The 21111-nt window shown below is 39.7% G+C and overlaps 1 protein-coding gene across 1 annotated transcript in view; it reads right to left on the bottom strand.

Annotated features, from left to right (window-relative positions):
- Window positions 1-446: 446 nt before the first annotated feature.
- Window positions 447-21111, bottom strand: part of GABRB3 (gamma-aminobutyric acid type A receptor subunit beta3) — a 115537-nt gene continuing 94872 nt past the window's right edge. The window contains exons 7-8 of the mRNA XM_059466830.1: window positions 15963-16207; window positions 447-4395 (exon numbers count right to left, since the gene is read on the bottom strand). Coding sequence (XP_059322813.1) covers window positions 4045-4395; window positions 15963-16207 — 596 coding nt within the window. The 3' untranslated portion in view covers window positions 447-4044. The remainder of the gene's footprint in view (window positions 4396-15962; window positions 16208-21111) is intronic.

Raw genomic sequence — 21111 nt, 5'->3', positions numbered from 1 at the left:
AAAAAGTTTAATGAACACAGTTCTTGATTACTGAAACATATAAATAAACATGGTCTTGTTTTGATATTTAAAACCTCTTTTGTGTCCTGGGTAGAAGCAGGCTTTTTCATACAAAGCACAGAACAAACTTTTTGCTCTCAATTGGCAATGCCACAGCTTGAAGACAGATTGGTTTGCTATTAAGAATCTTGCTAAGTCAGTGGATGTAGTTTTTCCTTCTTCCTTTATCTATTATATAAAGCACTAGGAAATATAGTTGTTCAATGCTCCAGAATCCATCTTCAATTTGTGTGTTGTTTAGAAAATGCTTCCATATTTGGTCTTTTTCTGCAAAATGTGTAACACTAATCATCACATGCTATTTAAGAATAAATTGGGCTAAACAGTCATCACGCTCCCTCCATTCCCAGAAAAAAAACCCAATAAAATAATTTTTAAATCCTTTTTAATAAATTAATATTCATTCATCAATATTTTCATAAAGCATCTCTTCATCATTCCATTTTACTATTCTTTTTTTTCACTGCAGAAGAATACCAAAAATACATAGCTGTGCCTTAAGCAAAAAGAACTGGGTTTTACTTTATCTTTACAATGGGATGAAATCAACTTGGAGTTAAACCACCATAATATTTCTACTGTTTATTGACCCTTTTGGCTATAACAGAAGATAGTTCTAGTTTTCCTTTTTTAAAATGCCTTTTACAAACAAATTATGTGTAAATGTTATTTATAGTAGTGTTGAGTTACAAAGGAGTTAATTAGCTATGAAATACAATACTCTGGTGTGATTTAATTGAAATTACCATTTTTAGTCTTAAAGCAATCTATGGTTAAAATAATATACTGCAGCTAGTGCACAGGGTCAAGAGCCAGAAAATGGGAGGTCAAGGCAAACTGCTCTTAACACGTGGTTGTACGTGTGTGTTTTTGTGTGTAAGAAGTCGTGCTGGGACTGTAGGAACAGAATTGGCAAAAAAAGGCACAAAAAATGTGTGTAAGATGATGAAGTACTAACCTTAGGCGAGATTTTCCTGGCCTTTTTCAAGTCAAACCAAGACTTGGATCTGTTCAAGGTTAAAGCTGTTTGTGACTAAACCAATGAATGTGAAATCTTTTGAAAAAGCTGAAATGTGCAACTGCCTACTTTTTGCAAGGACAGGCAAGATGGGGAGCACAGTTCCCTGAAGCGGGCTGCAGTAACGTGCTGCCCTCCAGCAGTGCAAAGGGTAAGAGAGGGAGAGAGTCCTCAGAGACTCAGCCTCTTGCACGTGCAGGGCCCTGAAAAATCCACACTGCCTCTTTGCTCTGTGCAGAGAGTAATTTTCTGCCTTTTTGTAAATTCCAGTTGAAGCCACCGAAGAACTGATTTCAGTGGGATTTGGAATATACATTTCTATCACAACTAAAAAGTCGCTTCTTATTGAAGGTTTCTGCCTGGCCATGTGATTTCTAGGATGTGAGGCTTGAAGAAAAGGGAGTGCTGAGGTTAAATCATGAGGACAGGACCATTCTCAAATCCGACTTCTTAGGGTAGCTCTTTTAGGGCACTTACAGGAAGACTTGCCTGGGGATAATTTCAGTGGGGAAATTTTTCTAAAGCAAAGCCTACCATTTATAATTTTTATTAAAAATCAGATAGTTTTATTTAAACATATTTTGCTATTAAGATAAAAACTTAAGAGAGGTTTTCAACTATTCTCTCTAATATGTATTTTGGGAAGGCGTTAATTGTTAGTCACTTTGATTATAAAGGTGACAATGTGCTCTATAATCCCTTCACAGTCTGGAGAGATATTGAAGAGCTCACAATACATTGCGCTTTACCAATGGGACTTAATACTGAGGAGCTTTAAAACACCAAGTTTTTCTGCTCCAGCTATACGGGTTCCTTTGAGGCTCTTCATGTTGTGTAGTTGTCTGCAGACACAGTGCTTAAAAACTGCAGCTTCAGCCACTGTGCACCCTTGCCAAGGCTGCAGCGGGACTGCGGCGCGGATCCTGCCCAGGCAGCAGCCGGGGCTCCGGTGAGCGCTCCCGGCTGGGATCGCACTGCAGGGATGCCGCAAGGCAACTGTGCCAGCCCACCCACGCTCAGGGAGCAGCCTTGGGGATGGAACTGGAACACCTTTGCACACCAGGCTCATCTGCACTGGAATTTTGGTCCAGAGCAAAGTTTCACAATTCAGCTGCAAACAGGGGTGGGAAGAGTAATGGGCCGTGCACGGCAGCAGCCCAAGTATCGCTGCTCTACTCACAGGTAAATCTAGTCCTGGTGAGAACAGGGGGCAGTCGTTACTGAGCCAGGGCAGCCTTTTCACTTCCATTCATATTTGGTGGTTTTGCTAGATGCATATCCACACATATTTTTGCCCATAGAAGTCTCCAGCTAGCATTCAAAGCTCTCTGTCAAAAAATCCCATTGATGTCCACAGGAATTTCGCATGCAGAGAACTGTCAGGGCTAAGCCTGAATTCTATTTTTTTTTTTTTATCTATTTATGCTACTGTATTTGTTGTTATTTGAGAATGTACGTGATAGAAACACTGTTTACAAAAAATATATCTTCTTTTCTTTAGAAAGATTTAGTTCTGCTAAATAACAAATTAGGTTTACAGATCTGAAATTGGCATACCTCGATGACTACAATTTACTAGACTGAAAAAAGTTGGAATCCCAGTGAGGGAACGAACTGGGATCAAAACTAAAATGGTCGCATTTGCATGAAGGGTATGTTAGAACACAGTTAATGCTGAAACAAAACATACTCTTGTGATCTGTGATGGAAGCACACTACCTTGGTAAGTGTAGGCATATACTTTCAGTATATAAATAAAATATGAAAATGCTCCATTACTGAATCAAAGTATCAGAAGTGCTCTATTTGCTCAACTCTAGAGAATAAAAAGTTATAACATCACAGAAACAAAAATATGACATAACATGCGGTCACAATAGCAAGCACAGGAAAGAAAAATATTGAGAAAATATACTTATATGCATATTATGCAAATATATTTTACATTAACATACAATGTTATAAGAATGTTAAATAATATGAATGCATGTTTAAAAAAGGCTACAGCTAGGTGATTTCATGTTGAAGTAACAAATAACCTGAGACATCTTCTATGCTTTCACTGGAATAACAATCTTTAAATCTACAGCAGATGTAGAGCACATTGACAGTAGTTGAATTCTCAGCTAAATTATACTAGAAATGTGCTGTTCTTTTTCAAAATGACATGGCAGCTGGAATCAGTCCAAGGGAAGGAAAATGTGCTGTACATTTACAGTACTTACAAAAGATTCATGTCACTGTTGATGGACACTTAAAATGCTTGTTTGAAATATTATAAACCTGTATATGTCTCCAAAGACCTACAACACTCCCATGATCAGCTCGCTTACTGCAGAAGAGAAAGCAAGAGATCATTAAAAACTATGTCCATCCTGGACTGGGAAAATATGACATATATAAACCCAAAAAAATTTAGCAAAGAAAAATAAATTTGGCTTGATGAAATGGTAGTTGATGGATCTGCAATTTAAATACTTACTTTAAACTTACCAGTGTAACTTTACTGCTTTATGATTCGTGTGTATGGCAGCATTTACAAAGGATGTTACTAAATACTGACTTTTTACATGATTACAGCTGTTCAAAAATTTCTATGACAATCAAGGTTTTGTAGTGATAATATACAACACTTACTTTTTCAAGGCTTGCTTCTTTGATGACACCTGCCTTTCAATTTAAAAAGTTCCTGTGAAGTGCATTCTATGTTAAAGTGTCCATAACCTCAGAATGAATGTGTTCATGTGTGTGTGCATACATGTATTTTTGCTTTGCAGTATGTGCTTTAAAGTACACACAGTTCTTTGCTACATGTATTCACACATACATGAGTATGGTCTACATAGTAAAAGTTCATATATATATTTTTTTTATATATAAATATATATATAAATATATATATAAACTCTGCAGGCAAGTAGTATTTCGCTTGTTATAGTTGAAGTCCTTTAAAAAAACTAAGTCACTCAGTTAACATAGTATAGCCAGTAAATTAAATTGAAAAGAGAAAATGTGAATGGAAACACCATTCTTGACCATCTGTCGATGGCATTCACATCTGTTAGATCGGGGATTTTTATTTTCAGTTGCGAAGACCTTCTTCGTAAATGGCCCCTCTTGCTATGGGAGCCTGTTCTTTCTGACGAACGCCTTCCCAGGCTTTCACGATGTGAGCTTTGTTTTCTGTACTGGATTCCTGAGTTGTCAAAGGATATGGTTGAATTTCGGGCTTCTGTAACGCTGGTGGTGACCTCGTTGCTTGCCACCTCGTTGTGAATTTCAAGCGATGTTAGCAGAATGTTTCCATGGGTGTCCACCTAGGGGGAAAAAATAGAAACATAAAGTCTTTCAAAAGACTTGACATCGATGAACGGAATGTGGGTGTATGTAAATCTCCAAACCCATACATATCTAGAAAAATAATGTAATTATTTTTAAGCATGTGATAATCTTAAAAAAGAAATGGCACTGTTCAGCTGCCTAAAATTAGGCAAGTACTTAAATACTTTTACAAACAGGGTTATCATCATGCTACCAAACATCCAGTACAAAACCATACTTGGCAAACTCTACCATTTTCTTTTCCCTCTGAACCAGCCACATTTTAAAGGATGGTACAGATCAGTGAAATCTCTGCATTGCTGGCAATAGAGCAAGAGAGTAAGGGATGGATCCTCTTTCTGCTACAGTAGGAAATTAAATTAAACTGGCTAGTTTTTTTTTTTTTCCTAACGGTGATCTAAAATAAGCTTTTAAAAAGTGCCTGTGAAGTTTGCAAAAATCATAAGAACAGTTCTGATGTGCTGAACTCTGTATTTTACAATCACGGAGCTTATTTACAACTTATCTCCTGAAGTTTTCCTTCCAAAGTCATTTGCAGAGTTTTCCAATCATGGCAATTTTTAACTGCAGGGATTTTCTGTCTGCATGATTGATCTCAAAAACAAATGAACTTAAGGCATAGAAAAAAAGTGGATGGATTGAGGAAATAGGAGGGACTCTTCCCTTTCACTATCCTATTCCAGAGGCAGTGACCAGTGTTTAGCACAAAGTATATTTATCACATGCTAACAAAGTCAAAGTCTTGGTGAGAGAAACTTGACAGCGATTTCTATGTAGATATTTTGGTTTAGTATTAATAATACTTTGCTTAAGTTAATAGCAACTACAACTACAGCAAGGTCAATGTTTGTATTAGAGTAACTCATACCCAGTCAAGGACTAGGCATCATCCTGATAGACAAAAATCCAGGTCCCTGGTCAGGCATATCACAGAGAGCTCCATACAAAAATCAAAAGAACCCCATGTAAATTTCCAAGTACAGAGCAGTGTGATGCCATTTTCAATAATAAAGAAAAGGTCCTGATCATTTAGCCTCTTAAAATCTGAGCCAGATTCTCCAGCCTCCTGAGTGGCAAAAGAGAAGCAGCACAGAGTTGTGTATGGCTCCATCAGTCCAGAAACCTTAAGAGTTTCCATGAGTGGCACTGAGGAGAAGTTCCAAGGAATGGTGTCTTAATCAGTATTTGATAGTTTCATTGGTGGGGCAGCACAACCCCCATGCATCAGGCCCTACAGGCTGAAGGATGAGCAGTCAATACAGATAATGCAGGGATCAGCTCCAAATTTTCTGCCAGTTTTGGGCAAGGAAAATGATGGCTGAAGGTAAAAAAAAAGGCCATGTGCTGGGTATTTTCAGACAGTTAACACACGTGTGACTCTGTTCAAGAGAATTTATTTCTCCATGTCAAAAATAGATAGTGAATCATGGAATACAGGATAATTTCCAGTTTTACATATGCAATTTATTCATCCATAATTCATCGCACAATTAATACATTTTTCTAACCTGCCACATGATCTAGCTGTTTGAACTGTGTAGCAGTTGAACATTTCATTCTAGAAGCATCAGTTTAAAAGTGATTGTAAAAACAGGCTATTGTCACAGCCTTCTGAAGTTTGCACAGTCATCTGATACCATGTCCTTTGCAAGCTGTGTGATGGACTAAAAGTATGTGCAGCTATGTGTCTGTCCATATGCTTTTATTCTTATTGAAATTTTGTGAAATGGATATTTCTTTCATCAATTATTGATGCTTCAGCTTATCTCTTCTCAGGGAAGACAATTATGATAGCATATCAGTCATGCTTTGGCAAGGTGCTTGCCAATGGAAAAAAAGAATGTAAAATGTTACAAATTTTATACAGGCAAGTAGGAAAAAAATAATGGCATGGAGAAACCTCAGTGGTGATTAAGAAGAATTTATTTTCTCCATTGCAGAAACCCTTTGGGTACAAAAGTAAGATTTCAAGGTTTGTAGAAAGGAATTCATGCTGTTGAGCAGTCTCTGTAACCAGGGAATAAACACAAGTGTAAAATACAGTCATGGATATCATCACTACTTATGGTGGTCTCTGAAAAAACTGATTCAGTTTCTTTTGTTGTTTTTTTTTTTTTCCCTGCTAAGAGTACAAATTATGATCAGGATATTTTTGTGTGCAATGTGTAAAATATCTCAACAACCTGCTTTTTCCTTGTGAAGCTTAAAAGTAAATCTCTCATCCAGATCCCCATGGCATCAAATGTCATCTTTCCCATCTCCTCCCAGGCCTTGAGAAACATCCTTCAGCTTACTAAAAATGTCATAGCAGAGACCATTTTGGTGGGCTTCACTCCTAGAGCTCTTGCAGGTCTCTGTTCCTTTTCCTTCCACCACCACAAATGTCAGCTCCTCTTTCCCTGAGGACTTCTGATCTCTCCTGATTGTGTCTGCCACCTACATAGACACAGACATCAGCCCATCCTGGGTACTTTGTCCTTCTACACTGAACCTTGACTGTGCTGAGCCGTCAGCTGAAAGCCTGCATTATGGAGGCTGCACCTATGCATTCAGGCTTCTCCTGATCAAGGAATTCATTTTATTCCTAGAAGGAAATAATAGGAATAAAATTGATTCCTTGATCAGGAGAAGACTGAATGCACCTTCTTCACCTTCTTTCATAGCCTTCTTCACCTTATCTGCCAACTTTACATGCCACCTTAACACAGCTTCTGCCTTTTTGCCTCCTGAGTGGCAAAAGAGAAGCAGCACAGAGTTGTGTATGGCTCCATCAGTCCAGAAACCTTAAGAGTTCTCACTGTTTGTCACTGCATCTAGATGCATCTGCATCAAATCAGAAAGGTGGTCAAGAAAGTTGCAACTATTGTGTAAATTATTTTTCTAAAGGTATCAGTATGTCCTATGAAGCTGCATAATAGTATACATTTTTCTCAAAATGTCAAATGAAACATATTTGGAAACATACTTTAGAAATTCTTCTCTTTGCTAATGGAGCAACAGGCTTGCATGTCAAATAAGAGGAAGGAGCAGATGGAGAGAAGAAGGAATCTGCAGAAGCTAAATCAGCCTCTGGTCCACAGATACTCTTGAGATTCATTCTCTTAAATTGATTCCTTCAGAGGTTTTGAAGAAACCACCTAAGCCGTTGACAACATTAGAGCTAATACTTTGTGACAATCTTAAGGTGATGTCCTAAAGTATAAATACTTAATGCATGCAGCATGTTAGAAAGTATTTGCACATAGACATGACTTTGGAATCATTTAAGCAATGATTTAAATTACTTTGACAAAGGTACACAAGCTCTCTCAACAAATAAAGAAGCAAACCAATAATGGCAGGGTAACCTGTGCAAGTTGCCTCATGCTTGCCTGAATATACAGGGAAGGCAAAATCCTTCATGAGTGAACACGGGTGTTGCTCAGAGGCTCCAGGGAAAATGTTACCCCAGGTATAGATTAAGAAAAGTAGCTCACTGGATTACAGGCAGTTATGGCTATGAATGACAAACAAGGCTAATGTCTTTGATAAAATTTAGGTTTACTCTGTATGAGCCTTAGAATACAATACCTGGCTCAAAAATGTCACTCTGTGCACTGGAAATTCTCCCCAAAATGCTAATATCAGGCTTTACTCTCAAATCCTGTTATAAATCAGAGAGGACATTGTGTACTTGGCCAATTTCCCCTCAATTTTTACCATCCTTCTTTGACCAGAGTATTTTCCTTTCTTCACTTCTCTGCCAGCCCTGTGCTTCCATTCTTTCTGCAGCCTTCTTTCTCTCACTTTGGCTCCACTGAAGCCATTCCTTCCCACTTCTACACTATGGTCTCCATGTTTGATTCTCACATCTCCTCCCCAAAACAAGCAAGGGTTGGTTGTTTCCTTGGAGTATTTCCCAGTAATTTCATCAAAACAGATGAAAACAGCTGAGTACCAAATCATTAATTAATTCTCTGCTGAATGGGCATGGATACAAATACGCAAAACCAGTGCTCTTATTTCAGAATAAATTTTTATCAAACTCTATCCCTCCCACCTCTGAGTAACTACATCTCCTGCACCAGGGTGAAGTGACTGAATCTCACATAAGTGCATTTTGAGAAGCAGATTCACCTTTGAAGGTTTACCATTTCTGAGCTATACATATTACAGTACAAGTGAAAAGTTCAAATACTCCAGCAGCCTAATGTCATTACCCAAAAATGACTGTGACTCACCTAACTGAAGCCAGAAGGAGAAGAATTAAGACAGCGTTCACAGAGAACCTACTTCTTGCTCTTGGAGGAGCACCATGTCACCAGTGGACTCAACTTGGATTATATGCTCCAGGTCCAGAACTTCAGTGCCCTGTTATATCTGAGAAGTCCTAAATCTACTTCTTAATTCTGCCTAGCATCCAGGCTCATTTAGATGTTAGCTATTCTAGTTTAAAAAACAAAATATAATAGCTGCTATTAAATACCTTTCTCCAGTATTTTTTTTAAAACTTCAACTTTAAGGCCAGTTTGAAAGCACTTTACTAGGGCCAGAAAACTACCATAAGCCTTGATTTATTATTAGGTAGAGTCTGAATTGTTTCAAGTTCATTTAGTTCTCTGTTTAATATTCCATAAATTTTAATGAGTATGTTACAATGAAATCTCTTTTTCCTCATAAGTCTTTCAGAGGAAGCATTTTGCTCAAAAATAGGAAGCATTTTGTTAAACCCCATAGGTATGTTTACTTGTTCATCAATCCCAAATTTTCAAATACATGTAAACACTTCCCATCATATGAAGCAATATAAATGCAAATAGGGGGTTTAAATAACATAATGAAAAGCTCTGTCTCTGTAGTTAGTCTTGCATTATTTTACATCAAAATTAGTATTTAAGTACATACAGAATCACAGAATATTCTGAGTTGGAAGGGACCCACAAGGATCATCTGGTCTGACTCCTGACCCTGCACAGCAGCATCCCCAAGAGTCACACCATGTGCCTGAGAGTGTTGTCCAAACATTCCTTGAATTCTGTCAGGCTGGTGCTGTGACCACTGCCCTGGGGAGCCTGTTCCAGTGCCCAACCACCCTCTGGGAGAAGAACATTTTTCTAAAATCCAATCTGAACCTCCTCTGACACAACTTCAGGCCATTCCCTTGAGTCCTGTCACTCATCACCTGAGAGATCAGTGTCTGCCTTTTCACCTTCTTTGCTTATGCATAAATGGCTTTCCAAGATGTAGAAAAATATGCAATCAAGCTTAAAGTTTAATCTGTGCTTAAAGCTAAATACATTGACCACATTATACCTTGGATATTTAAAAATAATTTTAAACTGCGGACAAAACAAAAAGTATAGTGTTGAGTGTTCTCCCTGAGTCTAAAAATTGATACTTCTCTCACTCCCATTTAAATATGTTTATATTAATTAATAAGCATCAAAAAATGGAAGAGGTCATTATGTTATATTAGCTTAGTAGATGAACCCAGGATAACCATCAGAACCGGGAAGATGGAAAGACCTTGAAAAACAGGGAAAGCATGAAGAAGCAAACTAATTAGGAACTTCCATATTATTTTCACTGTCTATCAAGTAATAATGAAGTTTTACAATTAGCCTTGATATAATATAATGGAGGAAGAAAATGAAGCAAATGCAGAGTCCTCCTTTGCCCTGTATTTCACATTGTCTGGATTATTACAGCCTTTGAGATGTCCTATGCACATCCCTCTTACCATCTCAGGATTTACACAATGCATACTTGTGCAAAATGGTTGCAAAATAAAACTTGTACATGTATGAGTCTCAGTGCACAGTGAATGTCCCCACCATGAGCTACAGGATGAGTATTCTTCCCACAAGAACTGTGCTTATCACCCTTGACAGATATATTTCAAAATTTGGTACCTACTCATCACAGTGGTGATATAAAAATCTCCCACTGTTAAAAAAAGCACTGAAACAAGTATCCAGGAAAGATGAAGATACACAGGAGAATACTGCCAGTTTTGCTATTCTCGTACTTTCCAATTTAAACTGAGTGATAATTTTTTTACAGAAGTCAAGATATTAATCTTCACAATAAAACCCCACTTATGAGAAGGGCTGCTACAATTAACAAAACTGCTAAGTGGATCTAAGTGGCCTGAGCCGCTATTCTCAGCAATGCCTGGTGGGAAGCATCTGCCTTGGCCAACAGCGGGGGTTGGAGCCAGGAATCTCCAGAGCTAAAAATATATGTAGACACTGCCTGATGAGAAGGGCCTTTTTATAAAGGGTTATTGCATTATTCTTATCAGAGGAAGCTCTTCCCACATGTCTGACAGCCATTGAGGTTTTGAAGCTTGAATGAACTTGTGTGATAGTTACCCTCCTGATTGATACTCTGGGGCTGAATTATTGGTCCCACCAAACTGAAAACGTGAATTGCCACAGTTTGAACCAAAAAGCAATGTGTTCAGCAGGGGACTTTAACACATATCACACAAGCTCAGAAGGTCCAGAAGGATTGGCCCAGAAGGAGCAATGTCCAAAACACATGCTCACCATCTGATTATACAAGTAGCCTCCACCACAAGAGTGAACAAGTGACAACAGGATTGCCTTAAAGCTCTCTCATACTGATTTAGCCATAAATTAGGCTTTATCTGAGCCCTATTTAAAATTAACAACTTATGCAGCAAAACTGAAAGCTTTGAGAGATAAAAATGAAGCCTCAATCTGCCAACACAAACAGGATAAATGGAATTGATTCGTAACAATGGCAATCAATTTTCAAAGGAAACATCTTTAGAGACCACCTATTCTTTTCTGACAGCTTTTCTACAATCAGAGGACTTTAATTTAAGTATCAACACCATACCAGAAGAAATATTTTAGGAAAAATAAAAATTAATTTCTTCCTTGATCCTAGAGCTTGCCTTCATATAAGAAGCAGAGCATCAAGGCGTCAAAAGAGAGTTTTCAAACTCAAACAAGTATGTATATGAAAACTGGTTATACACACACACACAAAAAAAGCAGCATCCTGTGTTTGTCTCAATAACTATGGTTTACTGCAATAGGCTGGAACAATTCAGTGAGGAATACTATTTACAGTGCATTATCTGAAATAAAATGTGATGCAAAAGCAGTCAAAAGAAGAGACAGCTAAGTGTGAAATTTCCTCTGTAGTCAGCTGCGGATCCACAGATGAGTCACTCAGAAAGGATCACTCAGGTTTCATCTCATCACCAGCTCTGAATCTGCTGAAACCTTTTCCAGAGATTCAATTTAGTCAGACGTGCTTCAGCCATCATGCCACCTTCAGCAGTGCTGCACAGGAGAATAGAGAGCAGAGTTTTTCTCTCCCCACTGCTTTTCTTTGTCACCTCTGCAACCTGAGGACACCGGCTGTACCAATTCTATGCTGCAAGAGCTCGTCTTTCCCTTACACCTGGAGCTATTTGGCTCACTGGTTTCAACACATGGACAGAGCTGGACAGCAAGCCATAATGGGAGCATTGAAGCCAAGAGACAGCTCAGCAGCAGCAGCTGGTGGAGCCCTCCTCAACAGCAAGCCTGAGTGGCAGCATTTCAGGAATAACTCAGAGAGAAGTACCCAAAGGCCTGGCACTGGAGGGGCACATCCAGAGCAGCAGCACCAAAATGGCGGTGGCTGTGCCAGTTTTGGCTTTTCAAACCCATAACCTCTGACAATGCAAATGCTTTCATTATGAAGAAGACTTACTGAGCATGAAGTTACTGCTTTGCAAAGCAGTTATTACATACAAAACCAACATATCCACATCTGTGCATTTTGTTGTCTAGAACATTTTTTTTACTAAAAACCTTGCTTGCTCTACAGTCCAATAGGAAAATCAGGCAAAGCCCTTTTGCTACTATAAGAGGAGGGTTTTTAACCAAACCTGCTAGCTTGCACTCCTGATTTCAGTTCCCTGATGTGTAAAAAATAGACTACAATAGTAGTATCCAAGCTGGTTCTACTGGTTTTCATGGGCTAATAAACTTCTGGGTGGAAATAACATGCAATTTGCTCATTGCCTTCTCTTGTTCCCTTTGCCTGAGAGAAAGACATTGCCTCAGCAGCACTGCCAGTCTTGGACATCATAAAAGAAAAGCTTGAACTCGGGGACTGAGCACCAGGCAGTGTGTTGAGCTGCCCCTTCTCTGACTCCCAACACAAGGGATTTCCACCACACCACCGGCTCCTCCTGACTCTGGCTAGACCTGATACAGCACTAAGTTGTTCTGTCACTACACCCACAAGTTACAGCATCTGATGTGGACAATAAATAGAATATTATTTATTTTTTATTTGGCTCAGTTTGGTTTTTTGTTTTGCTTTCCTAGTGCCCTGAGCTAGTATTCTTAATCAGTGGCAGGGAGCGCATGCACATGGTTCATAAACAAGCAAATTCAATTACTGAAAAAAACCAGCAACTGAGCAACCCAAAATAGTAGTCAGAAATAAACTAATAATAACGCCTTCTTCCAGTTTTATATTTGAACATTTTTCAATCTCCTCTCCAGCACAGCTTACATTTGACAGTCATGAAATAGTGGTGATAAGTGCAAAGTGGGCTGCCTGCTTTTGGCATTCTCCCTTTCTTTAAAAATGTCGCTCAGCCCCAGAACACATAAGATTGGAAATATTTTCCAGAATTAGAAACCATCCCTTTCTGAATGAAATTAAACTCCATGGAAGACTGAAGCCTCAGCAAAATCACAAAACTATTAATTTCATTGAACTTGCAAAAGTAGTCTTCCTGTGTGTCTCTGAGCCTCCCTTACTGTGCAGTATTGGGGTACACTGCGTGAGCCTGTCCCAGAACATCCAGCACCGGAGTCCCAACCCTAAAGCAAGAAGCAAGCAACTGTTATTTCCATCAGATTCAATGATTTTCAAGAGTCACCGAAGGAGAGACTGGAAGTTAATCACTCTTTACTATCCCTGAAGTGGTGAGAACCAAGGTTGCTACTGTCTTCCATAGAAAGTATGATAAGAACTCTTGCATGACTCCAGTCCTGCTGCATCCATGGTATCTGTACAGCATGGTAAATGGTGGACACGATCCAGAAGAGAAGACATTTTCTTGCTTCAAGGTTGTGGTATCTTGAAGCCATGGAAACTTGTCCAAAGTAGATCTGTTAGATGTATTTTCCCTGAGATGCACATCTTGAAATCTATGTGATCTCTTGCCTGTTCTGATCAGTTTCCTATGCTTCACATTTGCCAGTGTTTCTCAAATGAGAAATCTGGCATCCTACATCCAGTGAATCTTCTATCCATGTTTTGTTTCAAAGGAAGATATCCAATTAGCTCTACCTAATATTTCTATCTGTTTCTGTTGCATGCTGGCACTGCTTCTCTGAAGGCATTGAATTCAGAAACAGAGCTCTGCTGAATTCCCCAGCTGTGGTCTGGGGACAAAATGTTTTCTACACAGAAAGGGACCATACCCTATTATTTATCCTGTGTTATTTGAACAGCAAATATTCGCAGTAAATATGAGTATATACGATTGTACAATGCATACAGAGTTCCCTTTCACACCTTGAACTCCCAGGGACAAAGTAAAACACTCTTCTTTAAACTCTGGTATACTGAATTTGTATCCTTATTTGAAAGAATCATAGAATCTCTTTGGTTAAGAAGTCCCCTAAGGTCACTGAGTTCATCTGTTAACCCAGAACCATGCCCCACATGCCACATCCACATGAATTTTGAACTCTTCCAGTGATGGTGATTCCAGTGCCTGACTTCCTTTTCTGTGAATAAATGTTTCCTAATATAGAATCTAATCCTCTCCTAATGCAACTTGAGGCCATTTCCTCTCATTCTGTCACTTGCTACGTGGGAGAAGAGACCAACCCCCACCGCGCCACAACCATGTCTCCAAGTGCCACATCTGAACATCTTTTAAATATCTCCAGGGATAGTGATTCAACCACTTCCCTGGGCAGCCTCTTCCAATGTTTGACAGCCCTTGCTGTGAAGAAATTTTTCATTCATGCACGGTTGCCATTAGACCAGCAGAAAAAGCAGAACAGTTAATTATATTTACTTGGGATGCTTCAGAAACAAAAGAAAAGGTTGTAAGTCAAAAGCCAGGGGAAAAAAAAAAGATTGCTATATGGTATGTACAGATTCAGGATATAAAAATGGCATGAACTGGGTATAAAAATGTACATTTTCATTAGTTAAGGTACTATGAATACTTTGAAAATATAGATAAATTGATCTCAAGACAGAAGAACTGTCAGGCATGGGGTAGTATTGGACCCATTAACAAGTCTTGTACTGAATAATGTAAATCACTTAAATGGATGAGATACACCAGATGGTTTCCAGCAGGAGCATTAAACATTAGTGCATACATCTGCATTACCTGCTTGCAGTTAAAATCTTCTCCATGGCCTTCAATATAGATACTCTTATTTCCCCATCTGTATTTTTTTATTAATATGACTATTTATTTTTCCAGTAAAGAGAATTTCTTTGTCCTGATATCTTAGTTCTAAGTAGAGCTGCCAACTGTGATGAGAATCTGGTTTCATAATACAGTGGAAAAAAATATGTTTGCTGGTTCAGAATTGTTTCACATATAGGAGTGCTGATAATTAGGTGTAGTTCTGCATTACATTTACTATAGCAGACAAAATCATTAGGATAAACAAATATAGCCCGAAATTACTTTGATGATACTGGTTTTGATAAACAGGTAGTAGTTCTGTCACTGTGAATTCTTCTAATTTATAGCTGATAGAAAAAAAAACCCCAGTCTTACTCAATAGAACTGAATGAAAAAGCCTCATTGGGAGCATTTTGGTAAAAAAAAAAAAAGAAAGATATTCTATTCAAACTGACATGGCTTGTTAATGTCAGCCACTGCTGAATACCTTGCATTTCCTCCCAAAGATTAAAAAGTGAGGTATTCACTGGATAAAGTAATACTCCAGGCAAGGAAATAGGCTGGAGGATAATCAGCATAGACCTTGCCAATACCATGCTTCAGAAATCAATCTGAAAGTTTCTCTAGGACTTACACTTTCCTGCTGGCTTTTAGCAGCAGCAGATGACAATGCCACACACAGCATTGAACTATGCTGGCCAGTTAATTAGCATGGCAGAACTAATCCTTCTTTATCTGTTCTCTCCCATGGTAAATGCATCTCCTCTAAGTGAAGTGATGTGAAAGGTGTGCTCAAATCCTGGATTCTCTTACACAGGAAATGTACATAGGTACTTAAAATCACGGTTAGATTATATTTGATTTAGACAAATAAATGCATTTGTTGATCTGAGCCTTTATTTTCAAGTTAACTTCCTTCCCACTGTCTTCTTCTTACACTTGTCATATATATCATACTCCCTTCCACATCTGTATGCCTACAAACAGTCTTCTATGTCAGTTCCTGAAAACGAAAATAGCCAAGTTTGTCCACAAAAAGATGTGGTTGGTTGTCTCCCCAAAAATGGTTTCTTTTTGGGGTTCTTTCATACTGATATGCTTTGCAATGTAAAAATAAAATATATATAAATTCAAGAAACTTACCCGACTGCCTTCAAACCTTGAGCGATCGTTGTTTGCCTTTGTTGTTTTTTCTGCAAGTTTCTTCTGCCTTTGAGGGCCTTTTCCAAAGAAAATGTAGTTGACAAAGGCGTATTCAAGTAAGGCCAAGAAGACAAACACAAAGCAGCCCATGAGATACATGTCAATGGCTTTAACATATGGAATTTTAGGCAAAGTCTCTCGCAGGTGAGTGTTGATTGTTGTCATAGTCAGCACAGTCGTAATTCCTACGCAAAGAAAAAAGATCATATATCTTACAACTCCAAGCTTTCAGTTTTATTTTCCTTCTTGGCAAACATGGCTTGTCAATGGGAAGAAGCACAAAAATTTGTCACCTTGCAGGTGACATCACTGCAAAAAAAGAGCAAAATTAAAACTTGTTACATTATTATTCTGTTGCAATTATTTCCTTCCTATGAGTGGGGGGGAACAGCTAACAAGGGGGTCTGCACCAGTGCCATGAGTTAATGTAGATTCATGGAAGCCAAGTGTAGCTGTATGGAAAATCTCTTCCATGGAGACCAAACTGATGTGCAACAAGAACAGTGTTCACACAGATGGTGAAAGACTTCTCCCACAGTTTTAATTTTCTAAGAGTCAGGCAGTTTGTTGATGTCAGTCCTGTAGGGTGCTCCTGTGGTAGATGGGGAGAGACAGGTACCTTTCTAGAGCAGTTCATCCCATCTAGATTAGATACCTATTTCAGGAAAGGACAATCTATAACTGGAATTTGAGATGACTAATTTGCAGCAGTAGGCTAGTTACATAGAAACAAATGAGGTGCGCAATGAGAGAGATAGGTATGTGAATTTTTGGAAGGAAGAAGGAGGGAGAGCAGTATTTTTATAGCAACAAACTGGATGCTAATGAAATATTTTAAAAATATCTATATCAACCTTATTTCAAGGTATTTATCTAAGGATGGACACAGCACCTGGAAATATATTACAGAGGACTGTGACGAAAATCTGGAAAGAAAAGCAAATTTATTGTCAGTCTGACTGAATTCACAATAAACTGCAGGATCTGTTTGTCCGCTGGAAATTCTATGGGAATTGTAAATCACAGGTTTCTGAAAAGACTGATTTGTGGAATAAGTCTCATTTCAAGGCAAGTCATTCTATTAGTTCTCCTCCATTACTATTTTCTTTGATTCCATAATTATACCATCAGTTTACATGTTGTCACTAAAATACAGGCAGAACAAAAATAAAGGACAAAATAAAATTGCTGCCATATAATAAAGCACAGCTTCTTTTATCTGAAGAGACAGAAATAAAGACAATATAACTCAAAACCAAGCCATCAGTGTAAGCAGTGCCACTCCAGGGAACTGTAATAATACCCTATGAGATTGTGTAACAGATATTTTGGATATTTAGTGGGTTAGTGTCATGCAGTTTTCAGTTTTTCCTCTAAACTGGGAAACAAGTGTGCATTGATATCAGATGTCTGGTATCCAGAAGATGAGGCACGCTGAAAAGAAAGGTAGCTATCATTAACCAAAGGGAATTACATTCTCTGGGAGATCCTGAAATCCTGTGGCCAAATGTCCTTCTGAAGCTCAATAATTTATTTTAAAGAACAGCTGGAGGAGAAGTAGCTGACACTCACCTAAAACAAAAAAATAAGATAATGTGTTTATAGTCCTTCCCACAAGGGAGGACTCAAGAGATTATTCTTCTCCTCACTCAAAGCACTGAATTTAGGAACTTCTAGGGCTAACTAGCAAAAAGTTGAGAGCAGAATTGATAGGTTTGAGTATTTCTCTTGAGATCAGCCCCATATCACCATCTGTCTGCAGTGTCCATAGCACATAGTCTCTGAATGAGCTGATCTTTGCTCTGCACCTTGGCTTCACTATGGAGGCAACTATTTGGTTTAGTGCAGCAAGGGAACAGGCACAGGGGCAAAACATGGAAGTGAATAAAAAGAATCAGGCTCACAGAGAATACAGGCTTCTTGCAGGGGTTGAATAAAAGTTTGTGTCCCAAGAATTGCACAGAGAATGCTTCCTTGAAAAAATACTTAGGAAATTAGGTATACCTTCTTTGTACTGAGTTTTTCAGAGCCAATCATATAGGTCCTAAGGTGCTATATTGCCTTTAAGCTTTTATACCATTTCACGTTAGGATGCCACGTAAGTTCACAGACACTACATAACAGGGAGCAGCTGTTGCCTCCCCTGGGGGCAGGAAGGCCCTGCAGAGAGACCTTGACAAATCAGAGGACAGGGCAGGCAACCACCAACCATGTGGAATTCAATGAGGGGAAGTGCTGGATTCTGCACCTGGGATGGGGCAAACCTCAATGTACAGACAGACTGGGGAACAAAAGTCTGGAGAGCAGTGCTGCAGAAAGTGCTGGGGGTCCTAGCGGACGGCAGCCTGAACATGAGCCAGCAGTGCCCTGGCAGCCAGGAGGGCCAAGCGTGTCCTGGGGAGCATCAGGCACATCATGGCCAGTGAGGCAAGGGAGGGAATTGTCCTGCTCTTCTCTGCACTGGGGCAGCCTCACCTTGAAACTTGTGTGCAGTTTTGGGCACCACACTATAAAAAACATATTGAACTATTAGAAAGTGTCCAGTGGAGGGAAATGAGGATGGTGAAAAGTCATGAGGGGAAGCTGTATGAGGAGCAAGTTAAGTCACTTGGTCTGTTCAGCCTGGAGACCTCATTGCAGTTACAGCTTCTTCATGAGGGGAAGAGGAGGGACAGGGACTGATCTCTTCTCTGTTGTGACCAGTGACAGGACCCAAGGGAATGGCCTCAAGTTGTGTCAGGGGAGGTTTAGGTTGGATGTTAGAAAAAGGCTGTTCACCCAGAGGGTGGCTGGGCACTGGAACAGCTCCCCAGGGCAGTGGTCACAGCACCAAGCCTGACAGGGTTCAAGAAGCATTTGGACAATCCTCTTGAGCCCATGGTGTGACTCTTGGAGATGGTCCTGTGCAGGGACAGGAGTTAGACTCCTGTGGGTCCCTCGTGGGACATTTCAGCTCACCATTTTCTGTGATTCTGTGGTACCAGCTTAAGACTAATAAGAGGGGCTATAAAGAGGAACATAGGATTAGACCCGTGATACTGAACTTTATTATACAAACATCACTGACATAATCACCAAGGCACTAATTCTTTTCTGAGAAGAAACTATTAGATGGATTTTTGTCCTCTCAAAAGGACTTTTTACCAATTGAAAATAGAACATCTGGTCTCCTGAGCTTGCCTTGTACTCTCTGATTTTTGTTCTAATATTTGTTTTACAGTACTTGATGAACTTGTGCTACACAGAAATGGGTCACATGAGACAGTCTTGCTCCTTAAACAAGGAAAAATCTCATTAACCTGTAACAGAACGGTATGGAATGTCATTGTGGTTGAAGTGCTGCCCTCACTTGGTCCACCTGGGTGGATCTCTGCTAACCAGTAGCTCATTTATGAACACATCAGAGGTGTTTGGGCTTCATGCCTCACTTCCTATTAAGCTACTGCTTAGCTACAAGCTGCTAAAGAAGCCCTGGCTGCTGAGTGGTAATGCCAGACTGTGCCATGCCCATATGCACCAGCTAACCCACAGTATATGCAGAATCACTGCACAGTAACTGCAGTTAATCTACAGTATCTCCATCTACCCAAATTCAGATGCTGGATAATATGTTGCACAAAGGTGGCTACCCTGCCTGCTTTGGTATGTGGGACCATGGGAGACATGGGGAAAGGAAAAAGGGAATCACAGGGGCACGGGTTGGAGTCTGGGTTTGCTGTGGTACATAACAGAAAAATAAGGGAACTAGGGAGTATGTTCCTGTTTTAAGAAAATAAGATAATACAGCAGGTACATAGCACAGACTTAGTGACAAGTTTTGGGTGATGGGGAAGTGACAAGGGACGTGTAATTGAGAAGCACAGGGTTGAAGATAGAATTTGGGACAAGATGAGAGGCAGAAGTATTTGTAAGGATTTATGGATCCATTCAATCTTCCTTAGGTATAGCTATCCCTGAGTATGCTTCTGTAAAGGATGAAATATTTGCTATTGTCATAGAATAGCATTCTATTGTCATAGAATCTGTCCTGGTTCTGGCCAGGACAGGGTTAATTTTTGCAGTAGCCAGGAGGGCGCATGGCTAGGACCCAAAGGTTATTCTACATCACCTCACTTCATTGCCAGAGGTTGCGGGAAGGGAGTCTTTTCCTGGGAGGAAGGTTTCTCTTCAGGTTGGGGCAAAGGTGGCCACCATTGAGTCACAAGTTGCACAATGAGCATTTTTGCTGGTGAATCATTCTCTCTTTTGTACAGTTTTGTTATTAGTGTGTTGCTGATCCTGTGTTTTTTTGTGTCTCATTGCTGTTTGCAGTAAATTGTTCTTACCTCAGCCTAGTCTCTTTGCCTTTTGTGCCTCCAATTCTCTCCAGCCATCCTCACAGGGGGAAGGGGGACAGGGGGAAGCAAGAGGCAGTGTGGTTTTAATAGGACCACTAAATTGGAGAATATCCTAACCCTAATCCTAACCCTAAACTATGACAGAATCACAGAATTGTTTGGCTTGGAAGGGACCTTAAACACCATCTAAGTTTGCTGCCATGTGCAGTTCAAGTTGCTTGAAGACACATCTGACTTGGCCTTCAACACTTCAAGGGATGGGGAATCCACAACTCCTATGGGCAACCTGCTCCAGTGCCTCACCATCCTTACAATCAAGAATCTCTTAATCTAAATCTATTCTCTGTCATTTTGAAGCGATTCCTCCTTGTCCTGTCACTACATGTCCTTGTATGAAGCCCCTTTCCAGTGCTCCTGTAGGCCCCCTTTTGGGTACTGGAAGGTGCTGTAAGGTTACCCTAGAGCCTTCTCTTCTTTAGGCTGAACAAAACCAAGTCTCTTGGCCTGCCTTGACAGGAGAGGTGCTCCAGTCCCAGATCACCTTCATGACCCTTCTCTGGACTCACTCCAACAGGTCCATGACCTTATGTTGGGGACCCCAAACCGGATCCCATATTCCAGCTGGGGTGTCATGAGAGCAGTCAAGGAGAAGAATCATCCCCTCACCCTGCTGGCCATACTGGTTTTGGTGCAGCCCAGACACAGTTGGCTTTCTGGACTGCAAGTGCTCATTGCTGGGTCGTGTTAAGCTC

The sequence above is a fragment of the Ammospiza nelsoni genome, chromosome 2 (assembly GCF_027579445.1).
Source record: "Ammospiza nelsoni isolate bAmmNel1 chromosome 2, bAmmNel1.pri, whole genome shotgun sequence".
Lineage (NCBI taxonomy): Eukaryota > Metazoa > Chordata > Aves > Passeriformes > Passerellidae > Ammospiza > Ammospiza nelsoni.
This window is presented reverse-complemented; position numbering and strand designations above follow the sequence as displayed.